Source organism: Ammospiza caudacuta, chromosome 5 (assembly GCF_027887145.1).
Source record: "Ammospiza caudacuta isolate bAmmCau1 chromosome 5, bAmmCau1.pri, whole genome shotgun sequence".
NCBI classification, from domain to species: domain Eukaryota; kingdom Metazoa; phylum Chordata; class Aves; order Passeriformes; family Passerellidae; genus Ammospiza; species Ammospiza caudacuta.
The window spans coordinates 5,684,013-5,701,039 of NC_080597.1; the positions used below are offsets into that span (position 1 = coordinate 5,684,013).

At 48.2% G+C, this 17,027-nt stretch overlaps 1 protein-coding gene across 1 annotated transcript in view; it reads left to right on the forward strand.

Annotated features, from left to right (window-relative positions):
* Positions 1-17,027, forward strand: part of CACNA2D4 (calcium voltage-gated channel auxiliary subunit alpha2delta 4) — a 119,443-nt gene that overhangs the window by 100,349 nt on the left and 2,067 nt on the right. Inside the window, exons 31-37 of the mRNA XM_058804820.1 lie at positions 475-537; positions 5,799-5,869; positions 6,704-6,779; positions 8,554-8,606; positions 9,539-9,594; positions 10,919-10,939; positions 15,718-15,835. Coding sequence (XP_058660803.1) covers positions 475-537; positions 5,799-5,869; positions 6,704-6,779; positions 8,554-8,606; positions 9,539-9,594; positions 10,919-10,939; positions 15,718-15,835 — 458 coding nt within the window. The remainder of the gene's footprint in view (positions 1-474; positions 538-5,798; positions 5,870-6,703; positions 6,780-8,553; positions 8,607-9,538; positions 9,595-10,918; positions 10,940-15,717; positions 15,836-17,027) is intronic.

The window sequence follows — 17,027 nt, forward strand, 5'->3', positions numbered from 1 at the left end:
TTTTCCTGCAGGAAAGGGTTTTCATCTAAACTCTGTGCCTCTATTTCCTGCTTTGCAAAATAAAAGTAAATCAGCACTGATACTCAGTGGTGGGGAGAGGGTTATTTTGTGAGTGGTTATAAAACTCTGACATCTGAAGATGGAAAGTATTAGATACCATATTACTAAAGAGAAGAGCACTACAGTTATCCTGTCTCTTCCTGAAGGATGCCTTGCCTGAAGTGTGGCTCACAGCCTGCCAGGCCTGCACAGAGCCCCAGCTAGAGACAAGACCTGTCACAGCTCATGGGTTCAATCCCTTAAAATGGAGGCAGAGAGGGAAAAGAATTGTGTAAAGCTCGTGGTAGCTGAGCTGTGGGGCTTGATGTGGAAATGCCAAGGCTGTTGGCATCATCACAAACCCACACTGCTCCATCCTGAACACAAACAGCCATAAAAACCATCTTTAATATTGCTTCTCTTCCATCTCTGCAGATTCTGAACTGCTTCCTCATTGACAACAATGGCTTTATACTTGTTTCCAAAATACCTGAAGAGGTAAGAGAGCATAAGAGAAGGAGGAGAGTGGGGTTTGCTTGTTCCTGAATAACCCACCAGAGCTGCTTAAAACAAATGAAGCTGAATTGTGTAATAAGGGTGGCTGGGTGTAATTAAATTAAACTGCACAGTGAGGGGGAAGGCTCCCAGCAGAGTGACAGCACATCCTAGGTGAGGAAGGAGTTTGCAGAGATAAGGAAGGAACTAGTCAAAATATCTTTTGATCAGAAGAAAGGAAATTAGACTCTGTTCCCTTGGCACAGATGCTATTGAAAGATGAGCTGAGACAGGGGAAGGGAAGGGAAGGGAAGGGAAGGGAAGGGAAGGGAAGGGAAGGGAAGGGAAGGGAAGGGAAGGGAAGGGAAGGGAAGGGAAGGGAAGGGAAGGGAAGGGAAGGGAAGGGAAGGGAAGGGAAGGGAAGGGAAGGGAAGGGAAGGGAAGGGAAGGGAAGGGAAGGGAAGGGAAGGGAAGGGAAGGGAAGGGAAGGGAAGGGAGCAGTACTTTTGAGTGCTTCTGAAGTCAAAGAAGGTGTTCTTCAGGAAACAAACTGAAGGGATGGTAAGAGCAAAATGCTAAAGGCAAAAACCAAAGACAAAATAATTTAAGTAAATTGGAAACAGGAACACGCCTGTAGAATCGGAGAATTTACTGAACTTGCAAAGGTGAAAGGAGCAAGGGAAAAGGCTCAGAATAGAAATAAGATGTATGATTCCACAGCCATTTCTAGGGAGCTGAAGGGATGCAAGTTTGATGTGACATCCTGTGCAGCTGGGTAAAGTCAACACTACCAGCCACTGCATTGTTGAGTTACACTTTTCTGTTCTCTGATAAATTCACCACAGAGCTTCTTCTTTCAAAATAATTAAACCCCATAGTTCTGGACATCAGAAAGTGATGTGTGGGAACAGTCTCATAAAATACAAAGCAATAAGTCAATAGGAAAAGTGGGCTTAGAGAAGAAGTGGGAAATGAAGGGATTTTGTTACTGACAGAATCATGGAGTTTCATTAAAATTGTCATTGTACTCGTGTTAACAAATGCAGTTTGGGTATTTCCAAAAGGGAGCAGATCCACTCCCAGAAATTACTTTCTTCAAGATGAGACAAATAGGTCACATGGAAATGGAAATTAAGGTAACAGACCTCCTGGTGGATGATTGGCACCAGCAGCACAGCTTCCAGAAGGAAGAAAACTTATCAGCTACAGTTCTTTAATAGCGTGGCAAAATCAGGAGATAAGGGAGACTAGATAACCTGTAGAATTTCAGTTCTCTTCAGCCTTGAACAGAGTCCCTTACAAAAATATGGTGAAACAGTGAAGCATGAAGTAGGGACACTGATCTAAAAGTAGCTGGGACAGAAGAGAAAGAAGAAGAATTTTTAGAGGGCTATTCAGATGGAAAACATCAGCTCTATGAGTCCCATGGTTTCCCACCTGGACTTGGGTTGGTTAGCATATTCAGAATGGGCTGGCAAAAGAAAAAGGTGAGACTGTGCATTCTGCAGGCACTGCACAGTGAGTTCAGTGAGGCTGAGATTCTGAGAGTCACAGAGCAAAACCAATCAGCAACACAGAGGCACCAGGGGGGATAAAGACAGGTACCAAGGGGAGCTTATTGCAAGGGATAACCAACCTCTTTTCTGTAAGAAATTGAAAAGTGCCCTACCCAGCACACTGAACAGTCTGGGAGAAGTGTCCCTTCAATGATGTGTGCCAAAAGCCAAAAATGCAAATAGAATTTGAAGACTAAGGGGGAGAAATGCTATAAAAATTGCATTGGCTCCCCCCTCTGGGTGGCCAGGCCCTACTGAGTTTTTGGGATGGGCTGGGGGTCTTGGGAATTGCTTTCTCCTCTGATACCCATGGCATTTTCAAAGACACTTTACTGACTCTTATGACATGTGTCCCTCAGCTACACCCTTTAGCTACCATGTCACCTGTGTGACCTCAGCACTGCCTCCTGGGCTCTGCCTCAAAACTTTTTCCTGCATCTTATGGAAAACAGATTTTTCCAAAGCTCATCTCTGAAAGATCTGACTAGCAGACACATGGCATTATAGTGGATTTGGGTAAATTATAAATATTATCCACATCCCTCCAAGATAAGGCATTTTGGCAAGCACCAGAGCTGTCCTCCTCCAGCTTTTACCTTCCCAGAGTTCACTACTGCTTTTTTTTCTGATTTCTTTATCCTGTTCCAGTTACTGTTTTTATCTCCTGGTGACACCATGAGTCCTCACACCATTAAACCCTACAGGGAATTCAAGACAGCATTAAATCAATATCCTGGGTGTCCTAGATGCCACCTGGATGTTGCTGCATGGATCCCTTGCTGCTGTGTGGCCTTCCCTGTCCCATCCTGTAGTCTTTCCTTAAGGCATCCATTTTTAAAATGCCCCAAAAAAATCCTGTACCTGGGCTTTTGTGGGTATTTTGGCTTTTCTGCCTGCCAGAGCTGCCTGCTGCCTGCACCTCCTTCCCTGGGTGACCACACTGGAAATCAGAGCAGGGTGAAGGGGGTAAGGCTTAGGCTCTGCTCTGCTCTGACCTTGGCATGGGGGATCAGGGGGAGGGATTGGCTCTAATAACCTCTGCATGAAGGCAGCAGGAAGCTTACTGGCAGTTGGAAACCACCATGGAAAAGGGACTCAGGATTTTAATGAGTGACAAGTTGGAAGCTCCCTGCAGGATTACTTGGGGAAGAATGGGTAATCTCTTAATTCGAGCTAATCTCCCCATGCAGCCTCATCCCAGAGGGAGCAAAGAGTTAAAACACAGAGCCAGGAGAAGGGAGTGAGTGAGGACCAGGTGCTCTGGGAGGAAGGGAAATAAGTGGCAGGGTCAGGCTGTGCTGCAGGGGGGGCTGCTCTGCCTTTTCCGTCATGTTTGCAGCCATGGCCCCACAGCCACCCCTGAGTTTTTAGCTGTTTTTCACTGCCAGTCATAGGCACAGCTGTGGATCCCAGGTCTTGAGCTCCCTCCTCCTGCTGCATCCAGATGTTCCCTCTCTCACTAAACCTCTTTTTCTAGGATTGCTGCCTTCTGCCTGAGGCATTTTGCAGAGGATGTCTGCAAGCTCTGCCCAGGTGGGACTCCAGGAGCAGGGTGCAGAGAGGCAGCCAAAAGGCCAGGATGCCACCAGAGCTCAGAGCTTGTGGAGAGACAAGAGCTGGCTCTGTTTGAGAGATGCTGGGGGAGGAGGCTGCCTGCCTGCCCAAAGCCTGGGCGATTTGGCAGATCCTGTTTGTCTGCAGCTTCTGAGTGTACAAAAAGTGTAAATTGTTCAATGAGCCAGCAAAGCATGGGTGCATGTGAGCAGTGATGTAGCTTTTGAGTCACATGTGTGCTCTGGGTTGCGTGTCTTTGCTGCACATGTGCCTGTGCACACTCAGCTGCAGGGGGAGTGACACAGCCTGTGTCATGCAGGATGTCAGAGCAATGCTTTCTGCTGTCAACCTCTGAAATGGCAAGGGCCTCTGGAAACTTGCCCAGAGATGGGAGTTAGGAGAAACACAGCAGAGGGATGTCTAGGAGAGCAGCAGTCACTGGAGGAAGCAGGATGTAATGAGAGCTGCTTTACAAACATTGCTCCAGTACAGGACAGCTTTGGTTTCTGCCAAGTGATGCTTTTCTGTGTTACTGCCTGCATGGGGTACCTAAAACAGCAGCAAGCTCTGAATGTCTGGTTTGGTGTTGGAGGCCAGTTTGCTGCTGCCTTTCTGAACACGCTCCCCAGGCCATATTTACTTGCACTAATAGCTGCTCATTCTTACACCTATACAATTGATGTCCTGCATGGAGAAATTCAGCCAGACATCTTTTGACAGGATGGGCCTCATTTACAGCCTTGCAGTGGCCCCCTCTCCTTGCCCCACTGCCTGCAGCTTGCACTGTGTTAAATCTCCCTGCTGGGTCTGCAGACTGGTATTAAATGGAAGCAGCTGGCCTCTCCACCACCCTAATCAGATTGAAAGAGCGAGGGAGGTGAAAAAAGTTAGTGCTTGCTCAGGCACATTGGAGTGTCTGAGACGATTACAGCCTAAATGCTCGAAGCGGAGCTGATGTTATGCATCAATTTGTGCAGTGAAATGATTTCTAAAGTCTTTTGGGAAGAAGCTCATAACCATGTAACACTACTGTTAGATGATTACCATGTGATCTTAGGTAAATCTGTCTAAGGGTTTGCACTTTTTTTGTGGAAATGTCCCACTCAAATAAATGAAGTCATCTGTCATCTGCTAATACATGCTAAATGACTGCTAGCCTATCAGTGGAAAAGCAAAACATCCCAGACTGTGTGAATGCTTCCATAAAACATGGGAGCTATTTACTCTGTCAGGACCCATGAGCCAGGAAAACAGAGGGCAGCTCATATCTGCACTTTTATTATTTACAAATATTTCATTTACTTCTCTGTCAACAAAGCAGTGGACTTGACAGGTTTGAAGCATTTTGCAATATATTTGTCATGGTTTAGTAATCAGGAAGGCCAGAATTGTTTGTTTGAAGAAATCTCTAAAGCAGCAGTTAGCAGTTTTGAGATTGGGTCCTTATTTGAGGTTTTTGACTCCAGGGCACACATGGAACCAGAGGGCCACAAGCCCTATCTTTAGTTCAGGCATGCAAGCAGGACTGGGGGTTGTTGTCCCCCCAAATGCAACTTAGTTCTAGCTGTGCCAGTGCACAGTATGTAAGCTACAGGGATGGGTGGCTTTGTGTTGTGTTGTTCGGGCCACTGCCTGCTCAGAAGTCACACAGCAGTGAGCTGTAATATTGCATTTGCTACCTAAGGAAATCTGTACATCACACTCGTGCATGGTGGGTCATTTCACCTAGGGCAGCAGGAGAGCAGAGATTTCCAAAACCATAGTGCCCATGGGTAGCAGAGAGGCTCAGATGGAAGACTCAGCCATTCCAGAGAACATGGATTCCAAATAATCCACTAGAGAGTCCAGGCCTCCAATGATTCAGCATGCCTGAGTCTCTGAAGCTTGAGAGTCTGCCTTTTTCTGACAAGCCACAGGGACTTATGTGGGCTAAATCTTTTCCAAGCGTGGTAGGAATGGTGCAGGATGCCCAGCTGGTGTTGAGGGAAGTCCTCCCTCAAGCTTTCCAACCAGCCAAAGGACAAAGCTCAGCATTGCCTCCTTACAAAAACCCTCCTTGTGTACTGCAGCCTCCAGACAAGCTAGATCAGCTGGAGCCATCAAGCATTTGGAAAATTTACAGTTTGTTCTGTTTTTCCCTTTTTGTGCTTGCAGACTGGAAAATTTTTTGGTGCAGTGGATGGCTCAGTGATGACCCAGCTGCTAAACATGGGCATGTTCAGGCGGTAAGTGGGGGATCTCCACACTGTGCTCCTTGTTCTTTGCTGCTGTGTGGGTCAGAGCATGTTGGTCCCTCTGAGAAGCACTTGAGCAGGGAAAATGCACATGCTGGTGGTGCTGGTGGCTCTCTTATCCAGACACAAGAGCCCCTTTAGCTACCTGCCCCATCTGCTGCCTGGCTCAGCCATCATCAGCACACACACTGTTTCTCCTCATCTCTTGCTCTTCCACCTGCTGCAAAACACAGAGAGAGACAGAAACTTCCAACCTCTGTGTGGCCAGAGAGCAGCTGCTTCTCTGTCTTTCGCAGGGCAAGATGTTATGGGAGACATTCCTTGGCATTTTGGGTATGGAAGTGCTTCAGTTCCTCCTGCCACTGGGAAAGCCTTTCTGGGAAGTGGCTGTCTGAGAGCCCCACAGATGCAGCATTGCAGCTGGCTGACCACATTTCTCTCTCTCTTAAAAAAAATTCTGTTCACCTCACTCCACTCCCTCAAAAGAGAGTTCAGAGTTTCAGTGGCTTGAAAGCAGGAACTAGAGGGATCTGAGGTAGTTACAATTATAATTCCTCTGCTTCATAGCTTGCTTTACTCACTGTGTGAAATTAGGGACATATTTCCTCCTGTGCTGACCCAGTTACATTCATCCAGAGCCTGTATTTCTTGCTCTGCAAGATCCAGCACTGGCCAAACAGCAAAGACACGTGTGAGCAGGTCACTGCTTTCCTGAATCCAGGAAACACTTCATACCTGACATTTTTGAGGAAAAGCTGACATGTCTGTCCCATGGGTGTTGCATTGCTTGCTTTTGACTGCTTGCCTGTTGTGTTTTGCCTGCAGGGTGACCATGTATGATTACCAGGCCATGTGCAAGGTGCCCTACCACCACCACAGCGGCGCGCGGCCCCTGCTCAGCGTACGTAGCTGTCTCCATGCTGCCCTCCCTGGCTGGGCTTCCTCCTGCAGGGCAGCTCCAGCATTCCCCAAAACACTTCAGGAGATGTCTGCTTTCAGGATGGCACTGTCCAAACTCACCTCAGGCAGATTCCTGAAGCTGTGGTGGCCACTGGTGTTGGTTTCCAATGTGGCTCTCTGTTGCCATGTAGGATCTCACTGAAAATTGGAAGGACCAGGAAAGAACAGGAGCTAAACTATGGCAGGTTCTCCTGGGAGCCAAGCAATCAGCTAGCAGCTGAAATGAACAGGAATGCTTTTACAGGGCGTGGTTTTACTCAGCTCAGGAAGGAGAGTTGAAGTGTCAGGGAACATCTGGGGAAAACTGGCAGTCATTGGGGAAGGATGAGTGAGCTTGGAGCAGGAGAGGGAGAATGCTGGTAGCCCAGGGAACAAACTAGCAGAGTGAAGTACCCAAAAGCAACCTCTCTTAGGCTGATACAAACTCGTACTCCAATCCCACTCCACTTTCCTAACCTTGCCTCAGACAGGCAGAACAAAGTAACTACTCAACACTTAGGCCACTTCAAACTGCTTGACACAGCCCCAAACAGGAATTTATTCATTACTGTTATGATCCTTAGATACTGGGAGGAGTGCAGGAAGTTCCCTTACAGTGTGGCATTGTAATTTTTTTCCAGTAAAAGAATTTCCAACAAAATATTGTCTTTTAACAACATTCTTAACAATAGCACCTTTAACAATGCCTGGTTTGCAATGGCTATACTTGAGCTGGCTAGATAACACATGGTGATTGTAGTGAAAATAAGTTCTTGATTATATCCTCCAATCCTGATCACTGAAAGAAATGTCACAAACTATGAGCTGCCAAAAATGAGGTGACTTGGGAACAAAACAAAAAGGAGAGCATTCAGCCTCCATCTCTCATCTTCCCCTCTTAGCAAAACCCTTGAAAAGGAAGAAATCAAGAAAAGTCAGTTTTTCATATACAGACATAAAAATCAGTCAAATTGCCAGCCATCTCTACATTTTACTATTTTCTGATTTATTTTGCTTGAAGAGAATTCATCAATAATGGGAGTAATGAAACATTATCCTGCATCCCGTGACTGCCACATCTGTTTTGGGTTTGAGGACATGGGCATGATTATGAGAGGGGGAGATGAAAATTAGACGTGGTTACCATGAGGAAAAGAAGCAGCAGTATCCTCTGCAGATGAATTGTCCCTGGGATAATGCTGGATTTCCAATTTGTAGCTGAAAAGCAAGAAGATGATAGAAGTCATGCCATCTTGAGGAAAAGCTGGATGAAAGCACAGTTAAGCATAATCAATCAATGGCAGATAATACTAAATCCTGGGCAGTGCTGTCACTTGTCCCAGAAACACCACTTGCTCTCAGAACACAAAAGCATCCTAAACTGGTGCTGTCCCATTTAGCTGTGTTTCTCTCCTGCTCTGAGCTCTGAAGGTCATCCACGCTGGAGAGAAATCATCAAGCAATTACATCTTCAAAGTCCTTCATACATTCCTGATAAACTCCCTGACCCTCATGGGGAGGGGGTGAGGAGGTATTATTAGTAGCAGGGCAGCTCTGCTGGCTTTTGATGGATTTTGAACGTTTTCCAGTGATGCCCAGACCTTGTATTTCCAGCCTGTCTTCAAGAGCTCTGATCAGTGAAGGGACTTGGTCTAAAACGTGGGGTCCTGCATGACAATTATAAATTCTCTGACCAGCTCCTTGTGGTATTTCTCATTTCTTCTTTTGTTTTCCAGCCAATTTATGCCTTTGTAGCTGCAGTGAAGTGGCTGATAAGTGATTTCCTCATGTGAGTACCAAAAGATGGGGGTGTTTGGGGGGTTCAGACCAGGAGGGGCAAGAGCTGGAAAAGCTGCAGGTGGAAGCCCCTGTGTGAGGCTTTGCTGTTGCTGTCAGCCTTCTCCTGACATTCAGCTCTGCACTGTGCTCCTGGGAGACAGAAAGCTATTACTATTGCCATTTTGAGAGGCAGAGGCCCACAGAGGGGCTGGGGTTTACCTGAAATCACTCAGTACAAAGTGCCTGAGTCAGAAATAGGACTTGGGTCTCCTGGGGCTCTGTGCAGATCCTCGGTGCCGAGTCCTCTTGGCCGTGAGGAGCGAATGCACATCTTCCTCTCACAGGGGGACAGGGCTGAAGGCAGCAAGCCAAGAGCTCAGGTCTGAGTGCCAGGCAAAGGGGGAGAGAGGGGAGGCTCTGCTCTGGGTTTGGGTTCACCTCAGACTTCTGGGGTCTTGAAGCAGAGTTCAAGCTCAAATTGGGATGGAGGTGCCACTGCTCAGCTTGCAGGGTGTGCGAAAGGGGAGATGTGCTAAAGGTCCAGCTCTGAGGGTTTTACAGAACGTTTCCATGGCTCCAAGCAGCCAGAGTCTGGGCTTCTGATGGCCATCATGCCTGCTCCTCAGGTGGGTCCTGTCGTGGCTGAACCCCCTCCCAGCCTCAGGGGCTGCCATCCTTGTTCCTTCCTTCACTGACAAGCCCCTCGCACATGAAAAAGCCCATTCAGATCTTCCACAGTACAGATCCTACAATACAGAGCTACATTCTAGCCTGTGGAGAGGGGGGAAAAAATTAAAAATCTAAAAAATCAGACTTGCACTGCCAGAAATTTGTAGTAAACATTTTTGAACTGATACTCACTGGGCAACAGGGCCATCTCCCTGACACCTGCATCCTTCCAGGCTGCTGAAAAAGCATCCTCTGTTCTTGCTCTTTTGACAGCTTCCTTTTGGAGTTTAACATGAGTAGCTTCTGGCACTCAGACAACTTGGCAGATGGTGAGTACACAAGAGTCCAGCCACCCCACAGCACGTGAGTGTTGCAGCCACTGGTGACAGAAGAAACTGCACAGGGAAGCCTGGCCTTGTGCAAGGAGCCTGCCCTCTGCCCCACACCCCTTCCTCCACAGACACTGGAATGCAGCTTCCAGATCCCCCATGCCCCCCCATTCCAGGCTGCCACAGCACCAGGGTGGTCAGGGTGAGGTGTGTCCTGCTCAGAGCACTCTGCTTGCTCTCCTCAGGGTAATTTGCTGAGGAGAGGGGAGACACTTCTTTCTGAGAACCCCTATCCTATGTGCAGGGGATGAGAGAGGCCATCAGCTGCAAAAAACTTCAGTTGGAAATCCTGCCTTCCAGTCTGCTACAGGACAGAGCAGAGCAGGGGTGGAACAGCCGGCTCTCCAGAGCCTAGCAGAGGTCCCAGGAAGCCAGACAGAAACCTGTTAATAACACACAGAGGGTCTTCTCTTACCCACTAACTAGACCTGCTCTGGAGGAGAGAAGATGATGGCACATGGTATTGCACAGCACCAGAGGGCTGTGTCTGGCTTGAAATAGTGTCTGGCCTGAAGTGCTGCCTGCTGGAAACACCCCAGGAATCTCTGCAGCCCCATCCCAGCCCCTGCAGGCAGGGGGGATGTGAATGGCCCTGAGGAGACTCAAAGGGGAAGGGGAGGTGTGCTCTGCACAGCCAAGCACAGGCTGTAATTAGCCTTGCTAATTATTGATCACTAGTGGTGCCTGTAGTGGAGACAGTGGTATCTTCCATGCCAGCTGTGGGGCTGGATCCTTCTGCACTGAATTCTCCTGGCATAATGGGGAAACAGTCATTTTTTGAAAGCAAAATTCCCCTCTAGAGAGAAGGAGGTCCAGGGATGCTGTTTAAGTCCCACTCTCCTCCTCCAAAGAGGTGGCAGTAGAAGCTGCATCTGTCCCCTGAGCATCCCTGGCTGCTGTGTAACACAAATCAGGGTAGCAGGAGTGGCCCCATGCAGAAATTGGTGAGGAAGAGTCAGATGAGCAGGTGCAGTTCAGGAGAGGCTGCTCATTCAGGGAACAGGCAGGTGTGGCATTCCTGCTGTGCATGTTCTCTGGCTGATTTAGTCTGGTTTAGTCTGTGCTTGAGGAGAGCAAAAAGGGAGGGGGGATGTCACTGCTGTCCTACTCATCACCATTTCCTTTTGTGCTTCCTTCATCTCTTTCCTACATCACCTCCATGACTGTTGTGTGCAAATTCCTGTCTCCATGTCACTGCCATCCTGTGAATCTGTCACGTGTCTCCATCATCACTGTGTGTCTGTGTGTCATGGGACTTCTCCAGCCAAGGCTGTCTTCCATCACTGTAAGTAGAACCACCTAATAGTTAAAAAAAAATAGAATTAACTAGAAATTCCTAGGCTAGGAAAGACTTTTTTCCACCCTTTGTACAGTGGGGGACTTGCAGGAAGGCGTGACAGGGCCAAGGCAGAGCCTGGCTCTGTTTCCCTGCTCTGCAAAGAAGAGATGCTGTTGCTCATTTAGCTGGCTGAGCTGGTGATGGAAGGTCTGTCACTGAGAAGTTGATAAAAGAAGGAACATATGAGTCTCCTGGGGAGCTGCAGTCACAGACAGCATCATCACTCATTGCTCTGAGGCCTGTGTTCCATGGCGTGTCCTTCACCGTGCTTCCCAGCTGGCCCATTCTTTTCAGCTGCTATTCCCAAACCAAAGACCAACCTGTGCCTTCTTGCAGGGGAAAATAAACAGGTCGTGTAGACTGTAGTTATTAAGAAGTAACTTAAGTCTTCTTTTCCACACACCATGGCTTAGCTCCTTCTGATAAATCCCAGCCCAGCTCTGGGATAATGCAGGAGGACTTTCAAGTGGTTCAACTGATAACTCATAAATCCGCTCCTACAGGCGAGTTAGAAATTCCTCCAAGACAGAGTCCAGACTGTGGCTGTGTTTGTATCTCCCTGCTTCCATTTCTAGCTTGTGTTTGCCAATTTGCTCTCTGCCCAGCAAGACATATGTGTGAGACAGAGATGGAGAAATAGAGACAGTTGGAATGTGTCTGACTGGATGGAGAAGAGGAAGAGCAGGAGAGAGTGTCTGCAGATGAAAAAAAAGAGTGTCCATGTGTGTGGGGGAGTAGCAGGGTGGAAGAATGCTATTGGGGCTGGAAAAAATGGATTGCACATGTTGTTAAGAAGGGGCTGTAGATTTTTGCCAGAGATGTTAACATTTTCTTGACTGCACGCCAAGGCTGGTGTATGTGAAAAATATGAAGCGAAGGAGACATTTTGTGAGAGAGAAATTGAGCACACACATTTTTTCCGGGTTATGTGCAGAGGAATTAACGATCAGGGATCTAATGCTCCCCCTTGCCTGACTGTGTACCTCTGGCTCTGCAGCACTGAGCCTATTTCTGCTTCCCAAGTTCTCTTGTTTTTTGGGAAGGTGAGACTTGCTGTTGGAATATGGGCATGATGTATTCAGACTGCACTCATCATACAAATCTGCTTTTCAGAGGTGCTGAGAAGATATGTTTGCTGCCACAGACTTTTCTCTGCTCTCAGCATCTCAGTTTCTCTCTGTGTTTATAAGGACTTCTGCTTTTATGGACATCAGCACAGGTTTGAAAGCTTTTAATTAAGCCAAAAATACTTCCAGCCAAGGCATGCAGCCTAGAAAGAACTATTTCTAGAATTCCATAGATCATAAAAGTTTCTTTTTTTTTTTTTTTTTTTAACTCCATGGTAATGTACTCAGAAGATATTTTACAAGATATTTGGTTAAATTCTATGTTTTATAGTGGTAACTAAGTGGCAGATTTTGTCACATGTCCCAGAGTAAATTCTCTGACTTGAATGCATGATTTATGCTGGTGGGAAAGAGTTCACAATCTGGGCTCTGTAGTTCATAACAAGGCACAGCAACTGCTTTTGCTGCTCAGAAGGATTGGTTGCCAAATGTCTGACAAAAGTCTTTCTGGAAGTGCAGATGGTAGCAATGACAGCCTGGAATTAACTCACTCTTTGCTATAAAGTTTGCAATTTGTTATCAGCTCCTCTGGCTGTTTACTAATCCCTGACCAGCAGGCTCTGAGGCTGCTGATAACATTTTGATGTCCAGTATGTGCATGCAGAGGCTCAGCCTGAGCCCTTTGCTGATGATGTACATGCTACTGGGCTTCTCTGAACCTCTCAGTGCTGCTGCAGCTGCATTGCTTCCCAGCAAATTAAGTGTCAGTAGGCTTAAGCATAATCTCTGTCATAGGTCTTGTCTCTGGGCAGGAGTTAGATTTTAAAGCAGCTTCTTTTCATTAAGCGTGTGCCAAAAAAAAAAAAAAACTCAAACAAAAAAACCTTAAAGTCTGTGCAGGCCACTTCTGCCAGTTTAAAAATACACCTGGGTGTGGTTCATGCAGGCTCTTCAATTGACTTTTTCTTTGCAGGGCCTGGTTCTGACAGCCCTCATCCAACACTGGCTGAGGCTGAGGCCTCAGATCAGCTTCCATTCTGCATTGTCCAAGCTGATGGTCTCATCCAGCCCTCCCTGCACCCTGTCCTTCACACCACTGTCCTTTCTATTGCTTGAACTCCATCTGCTTTGATGATGTTATAGCAGGAAGCTAGTAAAGGATATGATATTATAACAGGAGCTAGTAAAGGATGTCACTCTTTACCAGGGACAGGGAAAAATGAGGTCCTGATGTGTCAGGGCTCTTTGCCACTCGTGACATGAGCCATATGTTAAATTCTTGCAAGCGGTTTGCCCCAGCTTTATGAGGTCACCTTTGTGGTCATCACAGTGATTCTTCTGAGCAAGAAGAACATTCCATTGCCAACAGCTGTGCTGCAGGGGCAGTGCTGTAAATCCAGGGGCAGCTCAACAGGACAGTGATGGCTTGCAGCTCAGGGATCAATGTGTGGACTTGCCACAAGCATGTCCCCAAGAAGGGCAGTCCAGCCTGGCCACCTGCTTCAGGGTTTGGAGCTGCTTCCCCAACCCCCAGTCCAGAGAATTGAGGCTGAAAGAAATGCTGCTCTGTTTCTCACACTCCTTTAGTCTTAGTTTGGGGACTTTTCCTGGCCAGAATACACTTACCAGCCCTGCAGCTGCTCAGAGCCAGAAAGTGTTTGCAGCTTCTCTCCTTACAGCATAAATGGGGATATTCTGCATGCCCCATCAGAAGTGTCTGAAATTCACCTCAGAAACAGGGTGTTCTGCTCATCCCAGATCTCCTCAGGGCTGTCAGTCCCTGGGACAGGTCCTAGTCAGAGGCATTCTCCATCAGCAGGAACGGGAGAGGCTTTTCCCTGCCTCTGCAGGTGGGGTTTGCACAGAGGGACAGGGAGTGGTGGCAGAGCACAGGCACACAGCTCCTGGCTGGTGGCAGAGGTGCTGCCGGCCCCTGGAATGACAAGCTGGGCTGATGAATTCAGTGTGAATCCAGGGTGAATACAGAACGAGGCATTGTGCTGCAGTCAGGCTCTGTGTGCTTTTGAGTCTGTGCAAAATGAACCTCACCAAAAGGTGGGTCCATAGTCTGGGAGGATTGAAGCCTCCTGAGTGCTGCTTTTTGAGACTCCTGAAGAAAAGCACAAAGTACAATTACCAGAGACTCTGCACTGCAGGGAGGGGTTGGAGTGCCCATCATATTCATCTGGGCCAGGCGTTAGAGGCAAGATTGGGCTGCAGTTCCTGGCTCTTAATGGATGTCTTGTGTTGCTGGATTGCCACGGTGGAGAGAAAAATCAGAGGAAATCACGCAGTTTTTCTCTCCCTCGTGTAATGCACGTTGTTTGGACGGCGGGCTCGGCGGGGAGGTGCCTGCAGTGCCGGGGGAGAGGAGACCATTGCTCTGAGCAGCGATGCAAATCACCCATCCAAGCACGGGTGCCCTCTCCGTGCCTCTCACCACACATCTGCTGATTAAAACCCAGATTGCTGCATTTTCCTATAAATCCTCAGCGCTTCTGCTGCAAGGGGTAAACTGGGCACCCTCCAGGTGAGGAGGACGCTGTTCCCTGCTGTTCCCCCCAGGAGCCCTGCCCGTGGCTGCTGTGTGGGTGGGGGGCTGCAGAGTGAGGTTTTGTGCTCAGAGCTGATGTAGAAACCATTGCTTGTGCTTGCTGCTGGCTGAGCCGCAGCCACCTCTGCCCTAGCAACGCAGCTTTGTATTTCCATCAGCAGCAGTCCCCTGTGTCCTGCACAGCCAGGAGCTGCCTTTGCTACCTTCCACTGCAGAAAATAATTGCCAAAAGGGCCCAAGGCAGTAGTTTCAGGCAAGACAGATTTTGCTGAACTCCTAGAAAGAATGCTCTTGCTTCTTGAGGGAGGCTGAGTGAGGTGGTTCAGCTCCCCCTCATCCCCAGATTAGTTTGGGAGTCCTGCAGGGTGTGACTGATGAGTGATGGAGCAGCTGCTCCCTCCAGGAGCCGGTGCTGTTCATTAGCTGGCTCTCTGCTGGTCCCGAGAGCTGTCGTCTGTTTCCCTGTGCTCTCAGGCCAGATCTGCTTGCTGCTGGTGGTTTCTTCTTAACATGACACGTATTGAGCTCTTCCAGTTTCCTGCTGTGGGAAATGTCAGTGGGCTCAGGAGGGACCAGCACTGATGGGAGCCCCACCGCAGGGAGCGCAGCCCTGGGCACAGGCACACAGGGAGAGGGCCAGCCCAGGCACAGCTTTCAGTGTTTAAAACCTGCATGAATGAACCAGGGCTGGCTAGGGCAGGAGGGGTTTCATTGTCACGGCTGGTTCAGCAGGACACCCCGAGCTCCTTTGAGCACTTGAACACTGTGCCCGAATGTCCTTCCTGCCTGGCCAGGGGTCCGTGGGTGCTGTGGCCACTGCGGGCCCTCGGGTGCAGTTTGGGCACGGCAGGGTCCGGGCTCGCTGCGGTGGCGATGTGACGATGTTGGAGGCGCTTTCACATAGGCTGGTTTTCCCACACCACCTAGTGGGAGCAGGCATCACTGCCCGGCTGCTCCTGCAGCATCTCCTTCCCCTTCTTCTGCTCCGGCCACCTCGGGAGGGTCGCTGCTGCTCCAGAGTGCATCCCCGAGTCTGGGATGTCCCCATTTAGCGCGGACAGGTCCCTGTGCCCCTCTCATGTGTCCCTGTCTCGTTCCCCCAGCTCACAGGCACAAGAAGCACGACACGCTGCAGCCCTGCGACACCGAGTACCCCGTGTTCGTCTACGAGCCTGCCATCAAGGAGACCAACGGGCTCATCGACTGTGGAGACTGCCAAAAGTAAGAGCCACAGCTTTCCTTCCAGCTGGGGACATTGTCCCAGGGAGCTGGGGGTGACAGCGGCATCAGAAGGGTCACAGTGGCACAGCCACCACGGCAGCCACAGCTCTGGCCACAGAGCCACACTGGACAGAGAGAAGGGAAGAGAGCAGGGTACTGAGTCTTACAAAAAAAAAAAGTGTTAATAAGCAAAGGTGGCTGGAGAACAAAGAGAACAGCATTTAAATATATATATATCTTTCCATTCCATAGATTTCAGAAAGGAACTTGTTCTGTTCTTTCATGTTACTGGCAAAACTTTTCTTCTTAGAAAGCCACTAAGCCTGTTTATTGTGGCTTTCCCTTTTTGCAATACTCTTGGCTTTCCTTTTCTTTCTTTTTCTTTTTAATTTTTCCCCCTTTCCTGTATTTCTATAAAAACAAAAAAAACACCCCAAAACAACAACGACACAAAAAACCAAAAAAAAAAACCACAAAAAACCCCCAAAACACAAACAAACAAAAATGAAACAAAATAAAACAAAACAAAAACACCAAAAAACCAAACAAACAAACCAGGGATGGGGGAAAAAAATAAGTGTTAGACTGAAAGAACTGAAAACAAGAGTCCACTTTTTTATTACCCATTTTCAGTGTAAGTGAATGGACAGTGAAAAATAACAGGAAAGGCATTGTGAAAAGAGGCTGTTTTCAGTGGTTGCACAGTGCTATCAGCAATCATGTGTGGAAAGGTGACCAAAAGATGAATTTCCACTGATCCAGCTTTCCCAAACAGATCTGACTAAAATTCCTTCTTAAAAAAAGCCCACAAAACAATCCTACCTAGTCTTCAGTATTGGATCAGCTGAAGGAAAGACTTAAAGCTTAGAAAAACAGCCTCCACTAGTCAGCATGGCTCTAGGAAAACCAGGGCCTTGCCAAACATTGTTTCAGATGAGATTGCAGATTTGATGATAACAAGGTATTCTGTTAATGTCTGGGCAGATCCAGAGGAACTGAGTGACCTCTGTGGGTCACAGATCTGTGCTGCAAACAGAGCCTGGGAGCTGCCCCTCCCCTGCTGGAGGCAGCACCTCAGCAGTGCTGGATGGAGCAGCAGGGGCTGTGTCCTGCTTGGCTCTTTGTAGTTACAGCCCCTGGTGCATCTTGGGCATCTTTTATCCAGGTATTTGGGAGAGACACCCCTCACCCC